Source organism: Sinocyclocheilus anshuiensis, unplaced genomic scaffold, assembly GCF_001515605.1.
Source record: "Sinocyclocheilus anshuiensis isolate Anshui unplaced genomic scaffold, SAMN03320099.WGS_v1.1 scaffold943, whole genome shotgun sequence".
NCBI lineage: Eukaryota > Metazoa > Chordata > Actinopteri > Cypriniformes > Cyprinidae > Sinocyclocheilus > Sinocyclocheilus anshuiensis.
In genome coordinates, this window is record NW_015542391.1 from 299,242 (window position 1) to 320,573 (window position 21,332).

At 37.4% G+C, this 21,332-nt stretch overlaps 1 protein-coding gene across 1 annotated transcript in view; it reads left to right on the plus strand.

The window, feature by feature from the left end:
* grk6 (G protein-coupled receptor kinase 6) overlaps window positions 1–21,332 on the plus strand; it is a 43,960-nt gene that overhangs the window by 8,837 nt on the left and 13,791 nt on the right. Inside the window, exons 3-4 of the mRNA XM_016491950.1 lie at window positions 12,910–13,022; window positions 17,035–17,112. Of these exons, the coding sequence (XP_016347436.1) occupies window positions 12,910–13,022; window positions 17,035–17,112 (191 nt within the window). The remainder of the gene's footprint in view (window positions 1–12,909; window positions 13,023–17,034; window positions 17,113–21,332) is intronic.

Sequence of the window (21,332 nt, forward strand, 5' to 3'; positions counted from 1 at the left end):
ATTTTATGGCATCAATTACTGCTTTATTTAATCAGAAACACAGTCTAAATATTATTTGTGTATTTTGCTTTCAGTTTTTTTTAGAAGTAGGCCAACAGCGCCCCCTACGGAATTAAAACTCCTTACCGAACGGGCATGAGAACCCGGGGGAGGCTGCCGCTGCACGTGCTATTACTATTTACTCTATCACACACCGAACGCGTCATTCTGTACATGAATTCTCAGTTTAAATGCAGTGATCCAAAACAGTGAATCCAAACACCATCAGGCAAAACGTTGCTTCAAGAATGAGCCACAATGCTGACGTGATCTAATCACTAGCACACCCTGAGCACATGTGAGTTAATGTATTCTTCTTATCGGCAAGACATATCGGCATAATTTTTCATATAGGGCCGATGCCGATATTTACATTTAAAGCCATTATCGGCCGATTCCGATATTGGTCCGATAATATCGTACATCCCTACTACATACCTAAGCGACTTTGACTTGGGCAACCACCCAGAATACCTTATCAACTACTAAACCTATACCTTAGCAACATGTTAAAAAACACTGTGATCACCTTAGCAAGCAGATAGTATTAGCCTGGCATCACACTAGTTATTATTTAATCATTTTTATTTGAAGAGGTCTTACATTTTGGCATGGAAAAGCTGAAATTGTGATTAGACTTTACCAACTGACAATTGGCTCTTTTATTTAGACTTATTTAGCCATATTACACTTTGCAATTTCTTCCATTCATATTATTACAAGTGAACCATCTAGTATCTTAGTATTTGGCACCACAAATGGTTGTTTCATTGTTACAATGATAATTCACTTGTGTAAATGAAAGTTGTAGTATCATTTGCAAGTATTTTTGCAATTATCTTGATATTTGTGTGTTGGGACAGGGGTGTTTTTTTGCATTCAGTATTGTCACACATATGAAGAGAATAGCATGCACGTAGGTTCCCACACAAAAACACATTCCCATCTTCTTTTGTCTCTCTTGCTCCTTCTTAGGATAGTACATTAGTCCAGCTGTTTCTCAATCGCTAAAAATGTTATGCACACTTTTGCAATATTGCCCAAAATTCTGAAGTTGTAATAAATGTAAACTGGGATGTTGAGAATGTAGGTTGGCCACAGAGTTTCATGCCTTCGTCAGCAACAAAGTACACGGGGTAAATGTGCGACTGTTGTAGAGGAGAGGAAACTGTGGCTGGGCCAGAAAGAGGAAGTTAACTGTCATTTTTTTTATGTTAGTCACTTAACCCTCCTCAAGAAAAGAAAACTGTGAATTGTGCAGTTATTGTCTTTGATTTCACACCGGTAAATGAAAACTAGATACATATTGCAGATGCATTGTGAATTAAGCTGTTTAGACTACAGATTTTTATTTACAGTAGGCCTGTGTGTGCCTTGTGATCAACTTTTGCTGAATCAGTTTCCTTTAGAAATTACATAGATGCTCTTACCAAATGTACTGTTGCAATCTGCATCTGCATACTCTCCCCACTTCTGCACCTTCTAACTCTGTCAGTTCAATAGGAAAGGAAATTTACAATTCAAATAGATCTGACGTGACAAAAAAAACAAAAACTGTTATGATTGTTAGGGTCATGATATTGGTATTCTGTCACAGTAGATTTGTTTTTTGACAGCTTAGATGGTGGTGGTAATGTCAGTGATAGAACAATGTTGTTGCAGGATGGTTGTGGAAGAAACCTGAGGTGTTACACAACCACTCTTAATTTCCTGACCATTGCTGGTGTGATCTTGAGCATGTGCAATGCCAGGGAAATGTGGTATTTCCCTTGATTCTCAAACCAAAAACTTCTCCTCGTATCTAAATAAAATAAATAAAAATGCCCAGATAGGTGCAGCAAGTAGATGTTCGCTTTTTTTCTCTTTGCTTTTGCAAATGTAAATGTTACTTGGCTGTGCAAAAGTGTGTGACGGTTCTAGGACGTTGTGTGTGGTTTGCATTATCATTCATGGTTGTGTGGGATGAGTTACCTTTCATATTTACTACTGCATAGGGTTAGAAGATGGTTCACACCCTAAGCCCATGTGTAAGCAAAGCTGCAGTAATAGTGAGATTTTCTTTGTAAATGCCATTAAAATCATGTACAGTGGACGTACAAAAAAAGTCCCTATTAGTTTAAATTCAATCATATAATTTCCTCTAAATTTGGAGCCTAATTCATCCTAATGTCACCAGATTCTGCAGCTGAGTTGTGGTTTAGATGGGAATCAGCTGTGAGCTGCCCAGGAGTCTACTCTGGGAAAGCATTGATACTTGATGTTGAAGAAAGCTTCCTCTGTTTCCCATTATCCAGTTGTATTAGCATAATACCTGACTTAACCAGAGTTCATTGGTGAAACTGGTTCAAAAAGAAGTCCTAAGAATATTAACCAACTTCACTTGGGCAGGAAGTGAAACACTTGGTGTGTGTGTGTGCACTGTGCCCATCGCACATCTCAATGTCATGCTCACTTACTTCCTGTTTCCTTTGTTATAATTACTGTCTCAAGCTATTCCAACAAGTTTTTATTATTAGAATTATTACTGTGACCAATACCATTACACTTTTGTGAATAATCCAATTTCCCATGTAACTGTGGTGCCTCTTCAGTTTTATAAGAATCACACTGGCTTGTCTGGCTTAGGTGTCTGAAGCAGGAACTTGAGTGCAAAACCACAAATGAAGGCCCAAACAATGTAAACACTGAAAATGCTTAAAAGGACACTTAAAAGAGCTAAAGAAATAAAGGTCCCCTTTAGGCATCTCTGATTATTTTAAACCTTTCACGCCTGGGGTGTTCCCATCCCATTTAATGTGCTCATTCAATAAAACCTCTCTTCATCATTTTACATTGTGAATGCGTCATGTCTTGCCACATTGCTTCTAGGGAGGCTAAAGATCAGTGCATTCAAGTTTTCTTCACTTTGTCAACAGTGTTACAGTATATCAAATGTTCCTTATGAACAAACAAGTCTGTGCGGAAATAACTCCGCTTTCTCTTACAGTTTTTATGTTTGATAATATGCCTCACAGTAAATTGCGACAAAGTAGGCTACATGATGTACATTCATATCCCAATAGTCAAAACAACCTCATAAACAAAATACCATAAATGACCATTATTGTCATGAAGAACCAGTCGTTTGTCTACAGTTTCAACGACACATCAGAATTGAACCCATGTTATGTAGTATTCATAGTGCACACTGTTTTAAAGAAAAAAAATGGTTGTCTTGGTAGTTTTATCAAAATATTAAAAACTTGCACAGAATTTGAAGCAACTTTAGTATGTCATCTAGCCCAGACAAGTGGGAAAAACTACTGTTGTACTGTAGCTAATGCAGCGTTTCTAATACCTTACCAATAGCTAATACAGTAATGTCATGTGTTAATGTAATAAAAGTCACATTGTTGTGCAAGAATCTATCCCTCCACTACAGTGGAGTGCGTGTAGTATTGACAAAAATGTTATCTTGACATTTTGGGGGATTCTGTTGATAAAAATGACTATTTTGCTCAGTGTGTTTTTGTACTGGTCCCTTAGCTGATTTAGGCCTGTCGTGGACAAAGGATTCATAAAGATTTTCATATTCTTCATGTTCTGTGAGGTACGGAGCCCCACACATGGCATGCAGGAAAAAAATAGTAGGCTAAATCGTGCGCACGATTTACTATTTCATTCCCTCGATTTATAAATTGTGCGCATGATTTACTAATTCGTTCCAAAAACAAGTTCTGCTGTACTTCTTTTTCTTGTTTCACATGGAAATATATCATCATGGAAGTAAAATTGTTTAACTAATTGTTGAAATCCTCTGAAATGTTTTAAATAACAATCACAACAATATATAAACTTGATTGAACAGTGCAGATAGATACAAAGATTCAGAGTACCATTTTTCATCTTTATGCAAGACAGTGTTTCCAAGCTTGTTCAGTCTTGTCTAATTGTTGTGCTTGAAATCCATTGGTATTCTCTTGAAAAAGGTCATTCCGGAAAGCCTTGGGAATTTTTTGCCTAGTTGTGTGTCAAATTGTGATGACAGACCCAAAGGGAATTGAGAAAACATGTCTGCATTGACTTTTGTCAAAGGTCATGTTTCAGTTGTTTATATGAGAAAGTGTCTATTTTATTGTCATTGATTCCTATTCTTAGAGGTGTCTACATGGTGCTTCAGACCAGACCACAGCAGATTTTCAGATGCTTTTCTCTGTTTTAAAGCACAGTCGCTTGGGTTGGCACCTCAGGAATCTCTGTTTAAATGTTTCCGTGTTTAAATGTAAGGAACCAAAAAAAACAACCTCCATGGCAAATGACAACATTCCCAGAAGCACACTGTAGTCAACTCAGACATCATGGGTTTTACTTTCTCTGCACAGTCAGGAAGGCTGACTGATTTTCACTTCTGACAAAAACAAACCAGCTCAACACACATCCATGCCAAGGCACATATTCCAAACAGTCAGTATGGGGCCCATGGTTTCCATCTTGAAATCCATTGGTATTCTCTTGAAAAAGGTCATTCCGGAAAGCCTTGGGAATTTTTTGCCTAGTTGTGTGTCAAATTGTGATGACAGACCCAAAGGGAATTGAGAAAACATGTCTGCATTGACTTTTGTCAAAGGTCATGTTTCAGTTGTTTATATGAGAAAGTGTCTATTTTATTGTCATTGATTCCTATTCTTAGAGGTGTCTACATGGTGCTTCAGACCAGACCACAGCAGATTTTCAGATGCTTTTCTCTGTTTTAAAGCACAGTCGCTTGGGTTGGCACCTCAGGAATCTCTGTTTAAATGTTTCCGTGTTTAAATGTAAGGAACCAAAAAAAACAACCTCCATGGCAAATGACAACATTCCCAGAAGCACACTGTAGTCAACTCAGACATCATGGGTTTTACTTTCTCTGCACAGTCAGGAAGGCTGACTGATTTTCACTTCTGACAAAAACAAACCAGCTCAACACACATCCATGCCAAGGCACATATTCCAAACAGTCAGTATGGGGCCCATGGTTTCCATGTCAGGCTCCAGTAGGCTTTTGTCTATATGGCTTTTGTGAGCCACCATTGCAACTGTTAATGAGCCTTCAGAATTCAGGTTTATGACATTGACTGTATATTTCCCTGGCTGTATATTTGACTTTATCACAGAATTGCCCCCACTAGCTAAACAATGACAAATGAAAATCTAATATCACCCAGTGCTCTTGGAGTTTTTAGCATGATGTTGACCTTGTTGTAGTTCTGTCTAATATAAATTTTTCACAGACTCTGGTACAAAATAATAATAAAAAAAAAGTTATTGTTTGTAGGGTTGTGACGGTGAGGAAATTTTCCCACCGGTTAATCGACGTGTGACAACACCGGTAATACCGCTATCACCGTTGGAGTTGGGGTGGGGTGTTAGTTCGTTTGAGTTTCCCTCTTTTCTTCACTTTCAAATGGCTTGTAAAAGTGCCGTGCTATTTTACTTTCACTTTCAAATTAGCGGCAATTCGGCGTTGATTCAATTCAAGCAACAACAACGTCAAACTCAGAACATTTATTAACAAAACAAATAAAAATACACCATATATGCCTAATAAAATAACAAATTACTTAGGCTACACAAAGTTTAAATAGGTACGTATATAAAACTGAAAATCAGCAAACACTGTGGAACCAAATAAATAAAAAACATAGAACGTTTATTAGCAAAACGAACAAGAAAGCTTGGAGGCATGGCATATACACCTTGATGTAAAATAAAATAAATAAAGTACACAAAGTTTAAATAAAGTAATCAGCAAACACTGTGGAACCAAATAAATAAAAAACATAGAACGTTTATTAGCAAAACGAACAAGAAAGCTTGGAGGCATGGCATATACACCTTGATGTAAAATAAAATAAATAAAGTACACAAAGTTTAAATAAAGTAATCAGCAAACACTGTGGAACCAAATAAATAAGAAACGAATGTTTAAAAAACCTTCCAGTCAATAGGCTTTTCAAAATCTAAAATATTGCCAAACAGGCGCCTTTGCATTTCCTTTCTAAACAATCTTCTGCCATCGTCTTGTCTTTCTCACCCATCTTATCTTTCTCACCTCACTCTTGTCAGTCAGCTCGACTCACTCTCCTCACGTGATAAATAAAATCTGACTCCTGCTCCGTGGTGCACTGTTGTTCGCGCATGGTTCGGCACGCTACATTGAGCGTTTAGTTTTTAAAAGTGTCTGTCCTCTAACTGAACTAGGCTAAATGATTTTTGTTACTATAAAAAAATCAAAACGACGGTGGGGAGCGGTGCTGCGGTGTTGCGGCTTAACACCGGTATAACCGAAAACACCGTCTATAGCAGCAAGCCTAATTGTTTGTTGTTTTGGCCCGTGTAACCTTGTATTCTAATAAGGTTGTCATGACAACAAAAAAAATAGATAACAGTGAAATTTTACAAAATTTCAAATTTGTTACCACAGCAAAAACTACTAAGGTAACCAATATAAAATTCTAACTTTATTAAAGTCAACTCCGCAATCAGAAAAAAATAAGAACAAATAAACAAATTACAAGCTATAGCACAAGTAAATTGTCACGACACACACACGAGGATAACCGGAACTAAGGAGCGAGGAGACGAGGAATGTACGAAACAGTCTTTAATCCATGGAACACAGGGTACATAAACACAGGAGACAGCAGGAAACACATCCACGTAATGAGTAGACCAGACAAAAGGGAAACTGAACAGGCAGGAACTTAAATACAAGAGTAATTAATAGAACACAGCTGAACGGAATCACAATTAAACTAAACAAGGAAAGGAAAATGACCAAATAAGGAAACACAGAAAGGCACATGAGGAGCAAAACACACACAAAACACGGACCAGAGTCTGACATAACTCCCCCCGGCGGGCTTGTCTTCGCGCGGCCGGCGGGCTGGAGTGGGCTGCGGCTGGCGGGCATGACAGCGGCACGGCCGGAGAACTTGACGTCTGAGCGGCCGGCGGGCTGGAGTGAGCCACGGCCAGCGAAAGCAAAAAAAAAGCATTTTAAAGGATTAGTTCACTTCCAGAATAAAAAATATCCTGATAAGTTACTCACCCCCATATCATCCAAAATGGGAATGTCTTTCTTTCTTCATTCGAAAAGAAATTAAGGTTTTTCAGGAAAACATTCCAGGATTTTTCTCCATATAGTGGACCTCAATGGGACCCAAGGGTTTGAATGTCCACATTGTAGTTTCAATGCAGCTTCAAAGGGCTCTGCATGAACCTTGCCGAGAAACAAGGGTCTTATCTAGCGAAACAATCGGTCATTTTCTAAAAAAAAAAGTTAAAATGTATGTACTTTTTAACCACAAATGCTCGTCTTGCACTAGCTTTGCAAAATGCATGTGCAAATTCACGCATTACGTAATCATGTTGGATGGTCGGTCGGTCACACGTGGTTAGTTCTTTGTCTGTGTACTTTGGTTCAAAAAGGTAGGGTAGGGCGAAAAAGTCCATATCATTTTCTCCTCCAACTTCAAAATCATCTGACATCATTTGACTTTCTTTGCATGTTCGCTTTGTAAACACTGGGTCGGTGTTTCCGCCTACGTCATATGTGACATTTCCAACGAGATTATTTAATGCGTGAGGTCGAGCTAGTGCAAGACGAGCATTTGTGGTTGAAAAGTATATTCTTTTTTTTTTTTAAGAAAATGGTCGATCGTTTCGCTAGATAAGGCCCTTATTCCTTGGCTGGGATTGTGTAGAGCTCCTTGAAGCTGCATTGAAAATGCAATTTGGACCTTCAACCTGTTGGCTCCCATTGAAGTCGACTATATGGAGAAAAAATAGGGGTGTGCCATATACCGTCCACGATAATACTTTAAATAAAATAAATTTTTACATGATAAAAAAAGTGTCATATCGCGATATCAATGATATAGCGATGCAATGACATATAGCGCATTTACGTTCCCTAGCGCGCACAACAACAACACCACAAACCCAATAGGTGTGTGTTCGACTTGAAGCAGCACTACGCAGACTGATCGGTGTATGACATCAGAGTATTGCGAGAGTGGTTCTAGAGCATGTTCGAGCGCACACTCTTACCCCTTATTTACACTGCACACGTCTGCAGCGCGTTACGGCTCCGCCACCGGAGTTGATACCACTCTAGTCAATGCTCGTGTTTACACCAACCATGCCGCGGCACGTTTCAGAAGCGGCCCAGAAGCGGCTCTCCGCACCACTTTGCTAAAGATAGGCGCCTCGCCTATTTTTGACGGACATAAATAAGTGGCAAGTCACTCGCGGTATTTTGATGTCATATACCGATCGGTCTGCCTCAAGTCGAACACACAGCAGCTGCTGCCACCTTATGAAAATAGATTTACACTTTGAATTAGGTAGTCTGTCATCGATGACAGTAGCTCATTGCAAAAGGATGGAAAATGCGCTTCATTTTGTTTGCACTAATAAATGCTTCTGCCTGCCAGCTGCAGTCAATTTTTTCTATATTGTTATAAATATCGTTATCGCAAACATTCTTGAAATATCGTGATATAATTTTGAGGCTATATCGCCCACCCCTACTATGCAGAGTGTTTTCATCAAAAACCTTAATTTCTTTTCGACTGAAGAAAGAAAGACATGAACATCTTGGATGACATGTGGGTGAGTAAATTATCAGGACATTTTTATTCTGGAAGTGAACTAATCCTTTCATATCATTTTGTGAAGAAGACACAAAAGACCAAATGCAATTCTACATTTGCGCACTGTCAAAGAGGTGTCTTTCTGTGTGTGTGCGCTATGGGTGTGTGCACACAACTGTTTATCAGACATTGCCCGACTAATGAATTGAGTTCTCCTTTGCATTTTCTTGCGCTTGAATGGTCTAAAATTGCTTTAATATTTAAATTCCTGAATATCTTTCATGCTGTCCCAGAGCCATCGAGCAGTCTTTATTAACACCTGGTCTTTAGAGTTTTTCAGATAGTAAAGGTTTCTTGCATCAAAAATGGTTTGGCTGTAATTGATGGATTCTTATGAAATGTTTTAAATAGCAATCACAATAATACATAAACATGAATGAATTGTGCCGATAGATAGGACCATTTTTCACATCTTTACACAAGACTGTGGTTCCAAGCTTGTTCAGTCTTGTCTAATTGTTGTGCTTGACACAGTCAGAATTTACATTTACATAATAGTTTTTGCCCTCTCTCTGGCCTGTAGAATGAAACAGGCTGTTTTTGTTATAGTACTTTTAAGATTCTGTTTGCAAATGACATCTGTTTTCATTGGCTAACCTTTTGTAAATGTGAACGGCCCTGTCAAGTTGCATATAGAATAAGTGTGGATGTGGTTATATGTTAATAATCAACAATTCTGGCATGATTTGCTCAATCTCTAATCTGTTAGAGATAAACAGTAAAAGCAGTAAAAAGAATAATGTTTACGAAATTCACAAAATTTCTTCAGTTTACATTATTTAGCACAGCAGTATGCAACTGCTGCATATTTGTCAACCATGACACATTTACATGCATTGAGCAAAAATGTAGAGTTGCACTTGATTTAATCTGCAATTTATTGGATTGGAGAAGTCATTTTAGGCATAGCATTTTGACAAAAGATTACAAAGGCAATTTTTGAATAATATGCAGTGATGAATTGTGTAATAATACATTAAATTAAAATTTCGATTCCATGTTGACATTAATGAGGAGCTTCTCTCTTAACTCTTAACTCCTATCTCTTAACTCATTTGTCCATTTAATAACAGGCCATTAAACCCCTAAATACATAAAAAGTAATAGTGTGACATGGCGAGACCCTCTTCCAAAGGCCAATTTCTCCATCTCTTCCAATGACTTTGTACACTCAAAGGGAGCCTTGTGACCATATGAATGAAACCATGTTGCTGCTCATTTAATCATTTACATAAAATGTGCATGAGGGTCAAACCTGATTTGTTTTTAAGAATTTTAAGTGGTGTTATATAGTTAAAGACCAACCCGGGAGGGGGGAAGAGAGGAAGATAAAGCGGCCTCATTTCATGATCAATTATTAATACCATATAATCACTCTGTTTTCTGGCTACAACTGAAGCAGTTTGAAACTCATCAGAAAAGCTTCAATCAGGAAACCGTTGACGTAAACCACTGAACAAAATCATGTACATGCCCTTTTATGACCTCAAACTGTATGACACAATCAAATACAGTGGCCCCCAAAAAATATTTGGACACTTAAAAATGAAAAGTCACAATTAAAAATGCCACAGTGTAGTGAAATATATATATATTTTTAAATCACATTTATTTTAAAGATATATAGCCCAAACACACTTTTCAATTAAAAAAAAAAAAAAATTATATATATATATACACATACACACAAAAGAGAGAGGAAAAATAATAACATAAAAAGAATAAAATATTTATTTAAAAAACAAAAAAATGTCATAATTTACTCTGATATCATTTAGAAAATGCAGCCCATGTTCTATAATACAGTAAACTCTCATGTAGCTCTACAATCACATTTGTATTTGCTTACATTCAAATATGGCAGATAATGCTACATTATGCTACAGTGCAATATTTTCAGTGATTAATGTCCAAAATTTAAGTTAAATATGGCCACATAAGCTTTATATATAGCAAACAACTTGTTTTGTGGTGCTTTTTGTCATCTGACAGCTCCAGTTCACTTGCTTATAGTTTGGAAAAGCGCTGCATAAAGATTGAAGTTTGAGAAGTTGAAAAAAACGAGTTTGGAAGATTAGTAAATGATAATCTATTTGCTAAGCTAACGTTAGTTAATATTCTTGGAGATGCCAGCATCTCGTTCTGGGCATCAGTATCAAAAACACAATGTATGATGGTGGCCACCACTCATTTTAAACAGTAATGCTGAGAACACATATTTCTCTGAAGAGATCTCATCTTCTCTAATTAAAACAAGCATATATCAACAGCATTAAAGCTGATTGTTATCTGCAGTGCAGCTTTGTGCTTTTTGCCAGCAGCATTATGAAGTAGCTGTAAGCTCTCCATGTATTTATGCAGCATTGCTATCAATACCAGCCTCCTACACACTGCCTCTATATCGCTGCAGGTCCACACACTCCCAATTGCCTCTGTGTAAATCCTACTGTCTCTTTGCATATACCTGAGCAGCAAATGCAAATCTCAGCCACTGGCCACTGCCTTCCCACTCTGTTCACTTCAATGCATTCTCTCTTCATAATCACAATCATTTCAACCAGTCTATCAGGTGTGTGGCTCACCGGCAGCGTTACTGCAAGGCTGAATTAATTGCACGTTAGGCTATACTTGCTCAAATTGACAGAGCTCTATATCAATCAGGACAATTATTCTGCCAACATTTGGCCATTTTGAGTTTATTCACTGGTAATCGTGTCTGTTTGGCTGAATTTCTGTTTTATTTTGTTTTGTTTTGTTTATTGAGTACTTTGGATTTTACGAAATTTGAAAAAAGTGAAACTGATCATGTAAAATATGAATATTTCATTTCAGCAATTTCTGTTAATCTCAGTCACTCTGAACTTACATTACTAGATCAGTGGTTCTTAAAGGTGCAATAGGTGATTGTCTTCAGAAACATTTTTTGTTATGCTGGTTGAAAGTCTCTTCACATCCCGATAGCAATCATTAACTTAAGTGGTCTAAATGTATTTATATGTATTTATATATTCTGTGGAAGGCGTAGGACCAAAAAATGTTCGTCCAATCAAAACGCTCGCTCCGAGCATTTTAAATGGCTTTCCTACCTGCCTGTCAACGTATGTATTAGCATACCTCTGCGCACCCGGTTCGCGCAGACATGATACGTCATCAGCGCGTTCACGCACGCTGTGCACACAGAGCTAGAATGGCAGACAAACGTCAACAACCCGATCTTCCTTCCTGGTATTGTAGTACTTTTAAAGTTTTCTCACCGGTGAATGACACATGATGTAGCCCAGCGGTTCCCAATTCCAGTCCTCGCTTATTTAACACACCCGATTCAGGTCTGTGAGCGTATATGCGTTCAGGGGGCGTGGCTTTGGACGGCGATTGCAGAGAGGGTGGGACGTTGGCTTTCAGTGCTATCAGGCTAAAGTTAGCATTTTCCAAGATCTCCTACTGCACCTTTAAGTGGTGGTCAATTTAAATTGTATATATTTATTATTATTACTATTTAATTTAATTTAATTTTGTAAATTAAATTACATTTTCTATTAAATTTCTAATTAAAGTAAAGTAAAATTATTTTTTATTTAAATTAAAATTAAATAAATATTTATGCAAATAATAAAACTTTGGCACACTGAGCATATTCTCAATGCTTACTGCTCAATTGTTTCTCAGTTCTCAATCATTTCTGCATATTGCTGAGCCTGTGTACTTTATGAATACATTTCAGTGTTTAATATTTATGGACATTTTTGTTTACTTAGTTTATGCTTAACAGTTTTGGTACTGTGCTGGGTCACGACGTCATGTTCAGTGAATCTCAAGCAAATCTGCTGTTCTAGATATCAGTATCTGCCATTGCAAAACTCGGGTTGCCCACTAATCTGTACGCAATTACTGTGCATTTTCTTTGAATTTGGCTTAAAAGGAAAAGCTTTACCAATCCTGGGGTGTGCCTTTAATATTTTTAGGACGTTGTCGATGGTATTGTCCATTTCGTTGTGGTCAACTAATGGTTTTGTCTCTTCAGTTTCCTTTCCAAAGCGAGAAGAAGAAAGGAAAGTGCTATTGATTTTTATTGTATTCATCGAATGTCTCAAATGATATTTACTCATTTGTGTGTGTGTGTGTGTGTGTGTGTGTGCTTAACTCCAACTTTCCAAAGCCCTTAGTCACTCTGTTTCATGTTGCTGTATTTCCACAGAGAAAGACTACAACAGCCTTTGTGAGAGGCAGCCAATCGGATGCTTGCTATTCCGGCAGTTCTGCGACACCAGGCCGGAGTTGAGGCGCTGTGTCAAATTTTTGGATGCTGTGGTGAGAAGCAGACCACTAATTGTTCTTCACTTTAAAGGCAAAACATGTTTGTTTCTTCTCTTTACGAACAACCCGCCTTGGATACAGTGAAACTAGCAAGTTGAGGGTAGTTCTAGAGCAAATATTTCTATAGGAATTACCTTAACACTTTGCTACCCATAACATACTGTGAGGTCATTGTGGTGTTTAGGTAGGCTTATTTAGACTTATGAAGGATTTAAAAATTAGATTAAAAAAGTTATTAATTGAATGGAACAGCTCTGGCTTTGGAAGCCTTTAAATGCTGTTCACACCAAGGGCGATAACTATAACTTTAATAATAATTTTTATTCTATGAGAATAGGGAAGTCCACACTACAGATATAATGATAAGGACACGAGAGGAACAACATTGTTGGAATCACTTTTAGAACATTTATTTTTTCCAGCTGATGAATGATAAAAACATTAACTGTCACTCAGAATCCACCTGACATGAAAGAACTTGTTAATTTTAAGCAACAGATGCCATAACTGAAGCAAGCTTTTTGTAATAAACAGAACGTTATCGTCTGTAAGTGTGGATGCTAACAAAGATATTGTTGCAAATATTTATATGCTTATTAGGGGTGTAACGGTTAACAAAATTCACGGTTTAGTTCGATACGACACTGGTGTCCCGGTTCGGTACGTTTTCGATGGGGGGGTAATTGCTTACTTCACAATGTTGGAAATATTTCTGTTTTAAACCATGAAGGTGAGCCAATGGATATCACATAAGCAACGTGCAAACTTTGCACAAGAGTTATGCCGGTGAACGTCTTAATCTCAGTCAATTCACTATGCAGAAAGTGAAAGTAAAAACGGAATGACGGAGTAAGGCTATGTTCACACTTGGCGTCTTTTTTGAAGCTGCCAGAGTCTGTTTTACATTATAATCCTATGGAGTAAACCGGGTTTTCAAAAAAGTCCTGAGCGCTTTTTTAAACGCCACCGCCGGCGTCTTTTTCTGCAGCTCAGAACATCTTTTCAAGTTGAAAAAAGTTTAACTTTTCTGAAAAAAATGCCCTACGTCAAGTGCCTTTTTGACAGCTGACCAATGACAAGCGAGTAGCGAGACCTGTTGTTTCCATAACAACAAAAACAAGAAAAAATGGAGAAGGTGCCGGTAGATAAACCGATCGTACTAGTTTCGGAGCACAAGGAGTTATATGATATGAGCACAAAATATTTAGTATAATAATAATGTTTTAATGTTTAGTCTAAAATATGCCGCAAACCGTGCATCATCCAACCGGAGCTCCTGGACTAAATTGTTGTAAGCACCATACTGGTTCCTTCCCCGTGTAATGTCGTGCATCCACAAACGGCATTGTAAACCGTCATTCTCTTCCCCGTTAACTTCAAAAGCCAACGCAAGAGCCAATTTCCTCTTTCTCGACATTTTTGCACCACACAGCGCTAGGCTACTGTTGCAGCTGTTGCTATAGCAACAAAAGACGCCCTCGGCTGCTATTTGTAACAGAAACGTTGCCAGCTTTTTTTTTTCACTAAAAAACACACTTGTCAACTTTTTCTTGTCAAAAAAGACGGCAAGTGTGAACGTAGCCTAATGATTGAGCTTTCGGCATCTGACGCCGCATATTCTCTAAGAGACGACGAGAGACGAATCTACTTCAACATATGCTTATAACGGTATATAGCTAACTGTTTTAATTTAGTCCCTTAATATTTCTCTTGTGGCCCGTACATAGTGAAAAAAAAATGAGAAGAAACGTATTTCGTGTTAAATGGGTTGTTTTTGAAAGTCAGTGCTTGAAATAGGCATAGATTTACATTTCATAAATTTCATAGATTTTTATTAATGACTGCAGTGTTAATATTTTGATTATAGGCCTATTCATTGTATAATAGACCTGTTTTAAATTACCTTTTTTTACAACATGGTAATTGAGGAGTAAATAGCCTAATCTTTTGTTATCCTGTAGTTATGCGGTAATATTGCGGGGCAAATTAATTGTAATTTTACAATTAATGTAAAATGATTAGTACAACGAATCATTCGGTTTGTAATGCGTACCGAACCGAAAGCCTCGTACCGAACAGTTCAATACGAATACGTGTATCGTTACACCCCTAATGCTTATCATTCTTGGTGTGAATGGGCGAAGCTAGTAAAATTTAAAAGTTGACCAGCAGAGTTCATAACCAAATATCACAGAAAACCAAATGTTTCAGTTTGTAAGGCACAAAAAATGCACACATAGTCAAAATTATAAGGTATAGTGCTGACCCAATGAAGAAAGTGAAAATGTAATAATGTGTAAAATAAGCTATCTCATTTCAGCAATTTTGTTTAAATCTCAGTCGCTGCAAATTACCTAAATTGTCTTACATGTATATCGGCATTATGTCACTCTAAATCAGTGGTTCTTAAATGGTAGTCCATTAAATGAAATTAAATATCACAGAAAACTAAATGTTAAAGCTTTCAAGGCATAAAATGCATGTACATAGTCAACAAGCTGTAAAATGCAGGATGTAAGCAATAGCACTGACCTAATAAAAAAAGTGAACTTTCGGTTAAGTGGACTCTCAAACAGGCCTTTTTTATTATTGAGCCCTGTAACAGAGTTCAGTTCCAACAATCATGAGCTTCCTTTTCTGTTAGTCTGCTGCCTTAGAAGGCTGCTGCCTATGTAGACAGTAGTCACTCATAAAGATTTTTAACAGAGCAAATGTCTTTTGAATCAAAGCAATCATAGATTTCTTCTCACATTCATTTGGCCTCTAATACAGTTTATAAAAGTATTGCCTGCCTCTATTTTTTTTCTCTGCCTTCACCCTTTTCAGAAGTTGGGTAACCCAACACCTCAAGTGAATGCCAACTAGCAAGTCCAACTTATAAGAAATGTCTGAATTTCTTGTCCACACCCATAACTTAAAAGCTTGACACAGTGGCCTTGGTGATAAAATCACATTCAAACAAAAAATCATCTCCAACTAATTTGAGGTCAGTTCTGTCGTTCAAAATCCTGCATTTTAAGGCAAATCTTCTATTTGTAAATATTTTGACGTGACATGCCATTTCAGATATGGAATGCAGACTACCGCTTACTCTGTTCCTGCAAGCTAGAACATAAACATCACAACGTGCATATCGTCTTACACGTACATGCGCACGCCCACGTGAAAAAACTTGCTGGTGTTTGCTCCACCTTTAAAGACCTTGATGTTGCATGTTCAGTGGAGAAGCCACTGAACCACTACTTTTTGAAGTTTTATAAATAATGTTAATGTAAAACCAGATTGTACACACATTCTGAAGCAAATATGACTGGTGCATGCCTCTGCCACAGTTCTAGGGTGTTGTGGGTGGTTGCCAGCACATTGATATGTCATTGCTGCAGTGGTTGCTTGCTGGCCCAAGTCAAAATGCAAATCAAGTCTGGTCCCTCCTTCAATATTTGTGTTTTTCAAATAACTGAGACCACAGTCAGTTGCATGTTTAAAAATGATCAAGACAAGTAATTGATTGGTATGCATTTTAGTCAGGTGGTAAAGCCTTCAGTGTTGCAGATCAGAAAATAAGGCTTTGTAGAAATGTCCCCTCATATAGGTTATGTAACATAATGTTTGTGATACAGTGAAAAAATGTAGTTTTGTTGTGTAGTTTTGCTAGTGATTTCATTTGTTTTTGTTGCTTTTGATTGATCATTGTATTTTTCAGAACATTAAGAAGTTATAAAATTATGTTGAAATCAACTAAATGGTTTGAAATCCAGTCATCCATACAGCTTTGTCATGATTTTGTATTGACTGTAAATGTGCAATATGGCTGTTTTTTTTGTTTGTTTTTTTTCAATGCCTGCAGTTACAGATAGGACATAGAGCACTCTGTAAACTAAAAACAAAGCTGAACTGAAATTGAACCTTTACTGAATCATAATAATGTAAAGTCATCATAAGTTTATATATAATGAAGAATGTAGAAATCACAAATATTACAGCTAATTGTTCTCCATCATTTCAGGCGGAGTATGAAGTAACGCCAGATGAGAAGAGGAAGGAGTGTGGACAGGAGCTCTTAGACAAGTACCTCAATCAGAAGGTACTGAGATGAGAAGCACATGAAAGACCTAAATCAGCTGGTCATTTTAGAGTTTGTTGTAAAGATAATAGGGATGCTCATTTCAGTTAATTTTCCTGACCGACAACCACTGCTCGTTAACCGAACATTAACCGTTAACTGATCAAATTAGAACTAGTTAAAAAAGTTCGTCAAGACAAACTTTTAAGTTGGCTTGAGAAAGCTGGACCAGAAAGTTTGAAAAAGTTTAAAAGGATTCAAAAGTTTTAAATTTGATGGTTTTCAGTCTGAAATAATTAGAAGTTTAAAGTAGTTTTAAAAGCTTAAAGTTTGAATGTTTTGAAGGCAATACAGTCTGTCAGAGATAGATAGATAGATAGATAGATGCTAAGGACCTCAGAGTGGTTGCTATGGTATTCTAGGTGGTTGCTTTGACGGTTGCTAGGCTAACTGGGGTGGTTGCTAGGGTGTTGCTTTGCGGTTGCTAGGGTACATGGGGTGGTTGCTAAGGCGGTTGCTAGGGTACCAGGGGTGGTTGCTAGGGTGTAGTTATGTGGTTGATAAGGTACCCGGGTGGGTTGCTAGGGTACCTGGGGTGGTTGCTAAGGTGTTGCTATGTGGTTGCTAGGGTACTTGGGGTGGGTGCTAGGCTGTTGCTCTGCAGGTGCTTAGGATTAGCAAGTAAATAGCATGTTGCTAGCATGATTAGCAGGTTAATAGCATTTTGCAAGTATGATTAGCATGTTGCTAGCATGATTAACAAGTAACTAGCATGTTGTTAGCGTGATTAACAAGTGACTAACATGTTGTTAACATGCCTAGCAAGTGACTAGCATGTTTCTAGCCTGATTAGCATGTTACTAGCATGTTGCTAGCATGATTAGCATTCTACTAGTATGTTTGCTAGCATGATTAACAAGTGACTAGCATGTTTATAGCATTATTAGCATGTTACTAGCATGTTGTTAGCATGATTAGCATGTTGTTAGCATGATTAACAAGATGCTAGCATTTTTCTATCATGATTAGCATGTTGTTAGCATCATTGGTAAGTTACTAACATGTTGCTATCATGATTCTAGCATGATTAGCATGTTACTAGCATGGTGTTACCATTTTGTTAACATTATTAGCAAGTTACTAGCATGTTTCTACCATTATTAGCATGTTACTAACCTTTTGTTAGCATGATTAGCATGGTGTTAGCATGATTAGCAAGTTACTAGCATGTTTCTACCATTATTAGCATGTTACTAACCTTTTGTTAGCATGATTAGCATGGTGTTAGCATGATTAGCAAGTTACTAGCATGTTTCTACCATTATTAGCATGTTACTAACCTTTTGTTAGCATGATTAGCATGGTGTTAGCATGATTAGCAAGTTACTAGCATGTTTCTACCATTATTAGCATGTTACTAACCTTTTGTTAGCATGATTAGCATGGTGTTAGCATGATTAGCAAGTTACTAGCATGTTTCTACCATTATTAGCATGTTACTAACCTTTTGTTAGCATGATTAGCATGGTGTTAGCATGATTAGCAAGTTACTAGCATGATTGTAGCATGATTAGCAAGTTACTACCATGTTGCTAGCATGATTCTAGCATGATTAACATGTTACTAACATGATTAGCATGTTCCTAGCATGATGGTAGCATGTTTCTAGCATGTTTAACAAGTTGCTAGCATTGTTTCTAGAATGATTTGCAAGTTACTAGCATGTTGTTAACATGATTAGCATGTTTCTAGCATTTGTTAACATGATTAACAAGTCAATAGCATGTTTGCTAGTTTGATTCTAGCATGCTTAGCATGTTACTAGCATTATGCTAGCATGTTTCTAAAATGTCTAACAAGTTGCTAGCATTTTTAGCATGGTTAACAAGTTACTAGCACGTTTCTAGCTTATTAGCATGTTACTAGCATGTTATTAACATGATTAGCAAGTTACTAGCATGTTGTTAGCATGATTCTAGCATGATTAACAAGTTACTAGCATTTTGTTATCATGATTAGCAAGTTATTAGCATGTTGTTAACATGATTAGCAGGTTAATAGCATGTTGCTAGCATGATTAGCATGATTCTAGCATGGTTAACATGTTACTAGCATGTTTCTAACATGTTTAACAAGTTGCTAGCATTTTGTTAGCATGATTAGCAAGTTACTAGCATGTTTCTAACATGATTAGCATGTTACTAGCATGATGTTAGCATGATTAGCAAGTTACTAGCATGTTTCTAACATGATTAGCATGTTACTAGCATGATGTTAGCATGATTAGCAAGTTACTAGCATGTTTCTAACATGATTAGCATGTTACTAGCATGATGTTAGCATGATTAGCAAGTTACTAGCATGTTTCTAACATGATTAGCATGTTACTAGCATGATGTTAGCATGATTAGCAAGTTACTAGTGTAGGAAACTTTTTCCTCGTCGAAGCAGAGACCAGGAGACTCTTGGGTATCTTCAGCAGAGTTCTTTATTGAGAGTAGCATGTTTCTATGCTAATCCAGCTAAAACAAGTTGATTCATTTAAAAAAAAACAGCTAAAAACCAGCTCAGACCAGCCTGGCCTGCTAAAAAAAAGTGGCCAAAACCACTTTAAAACCAGCTTGGGAGACCAGCCAAAGCAGTCAATCAGCTTAGGCTGGTTTTAGCTGGGTTTTTTTCACTAGGGAGTTGTTAAGCTTTGCTATAGCAATAGACAGCTTAAATACACCATAAGTCTTATTGTATAAAAGTTTTCACCCCCTCAATGAAAGTCTATGGGATTTTAGGTGGTTTTGATAGTCTGGTTTACGAAAACCGTAAGCCAGATCAGTTAGAAAAGATATAGCAACCCAAGTCAGACCAGTCTGAAAGTCTGACCCGAGTTTGGTGGTTGTAGCTTTAAAAGTCTAGGAGGAGATACATTTTAAAATTTGGTCTCAGAAGAAGAAGAAGAAGTTTAAATAGGATTTCAGTGAGTTGGCTTTTTCAAGCCAACTTAACTAGATAAAAAAGTTTGTCAAGACAAACTTTAAAGTTAGCTTGAGAAAGCCAGACCAGAAAGTTTGAAAAAGTTTGAAAAGTTTAAGTTTGACGTTTTCAGTCTGAAATAGTTTGAAGTTGACGTTTTCAGTCTGAAATAGTTTGAAGTTGAAAGTAGTTTTAAAAGCTTAAAGTTTGATTGATAGATAGATAGATAGATAGATATATGCTAAGGTCCTCAGAGTGGTCGCTAGGATGTTTCTATGTGGTTGCTAGGGTACTCTTGGTGGTTGCTAAGGTGTTGCTATGCATTTGCTAGGGTACCCTGGGCTGTTGCTAGGGTGTCGCTATGCGGTTGCTAGGGTACTCTGGGCGGTTGCTAAGGCATTGCTATGTGGTTGCTAGGGTACCAGGGGTGGTTGCTAGGGTGTTGCTATATGGTTGCTATGGTATTCAGGGTGATTGCTTGGTTAGTTTGGATGGTTGCTAGAGTGTTGCTATGAAGATAGATAGATAGATAGATAGATAGATAGATAGTGGCGCCACAAATAAATCAATGTAAGGGAAACACTGGTGTAAGTCTGACTGGGGAAGAAATTAATGATCCTGTAACCACAATCAAAGTTTTACTGTTATTAATGTCTTTCAGTGTCATTCTTCGCCTGAAAAGATGGCGAATAAAACGAAAGAGGCTGTGGCTGAAGCACGCTTTAAGTGAAATATGCGCATCGTCATGGCAACGGTTCGTGGCCACGTCAGATTACGTCAGAGTTTGTTGTAGTTTGTTGGAAAATCATTTCACACTGCTCAGACATTCCACGACCCAACAAATGCCAATTAAGCATGTTCAGTCGGGTGAAAACAAACTCCAACCAATGCCAACAGACGCCGACAAACTCCAACAGACTAGTTTGTTGGTGTTTGTCTGTGCATTGTGAATTGGCCTTTAGAGTCAACGTTTTTAGTAAGAAGAATAATAATAAGTTTAAATAGCATTTCAGTAAGTTGGCTTTTTCAAGCCAACTTAAAGGGATAGTTCACCCAAAAATGAAAATTTGATGTTTATCTGCTTACCCCCAGGGCATCCAAGATGTAGGTGACTTTGTTTCTTCAGTAGAACACATATGATGATTTTTAACTTTAACCGTTGCAGTCTATCAGTCGTATAATGCATGGCAATGGTAACAAAATCTATGAGAGTAAAAAAAACATGCACAGACAAATCCAAATTAAGCCCTGCGGCTCGTGACTGCACACTGATG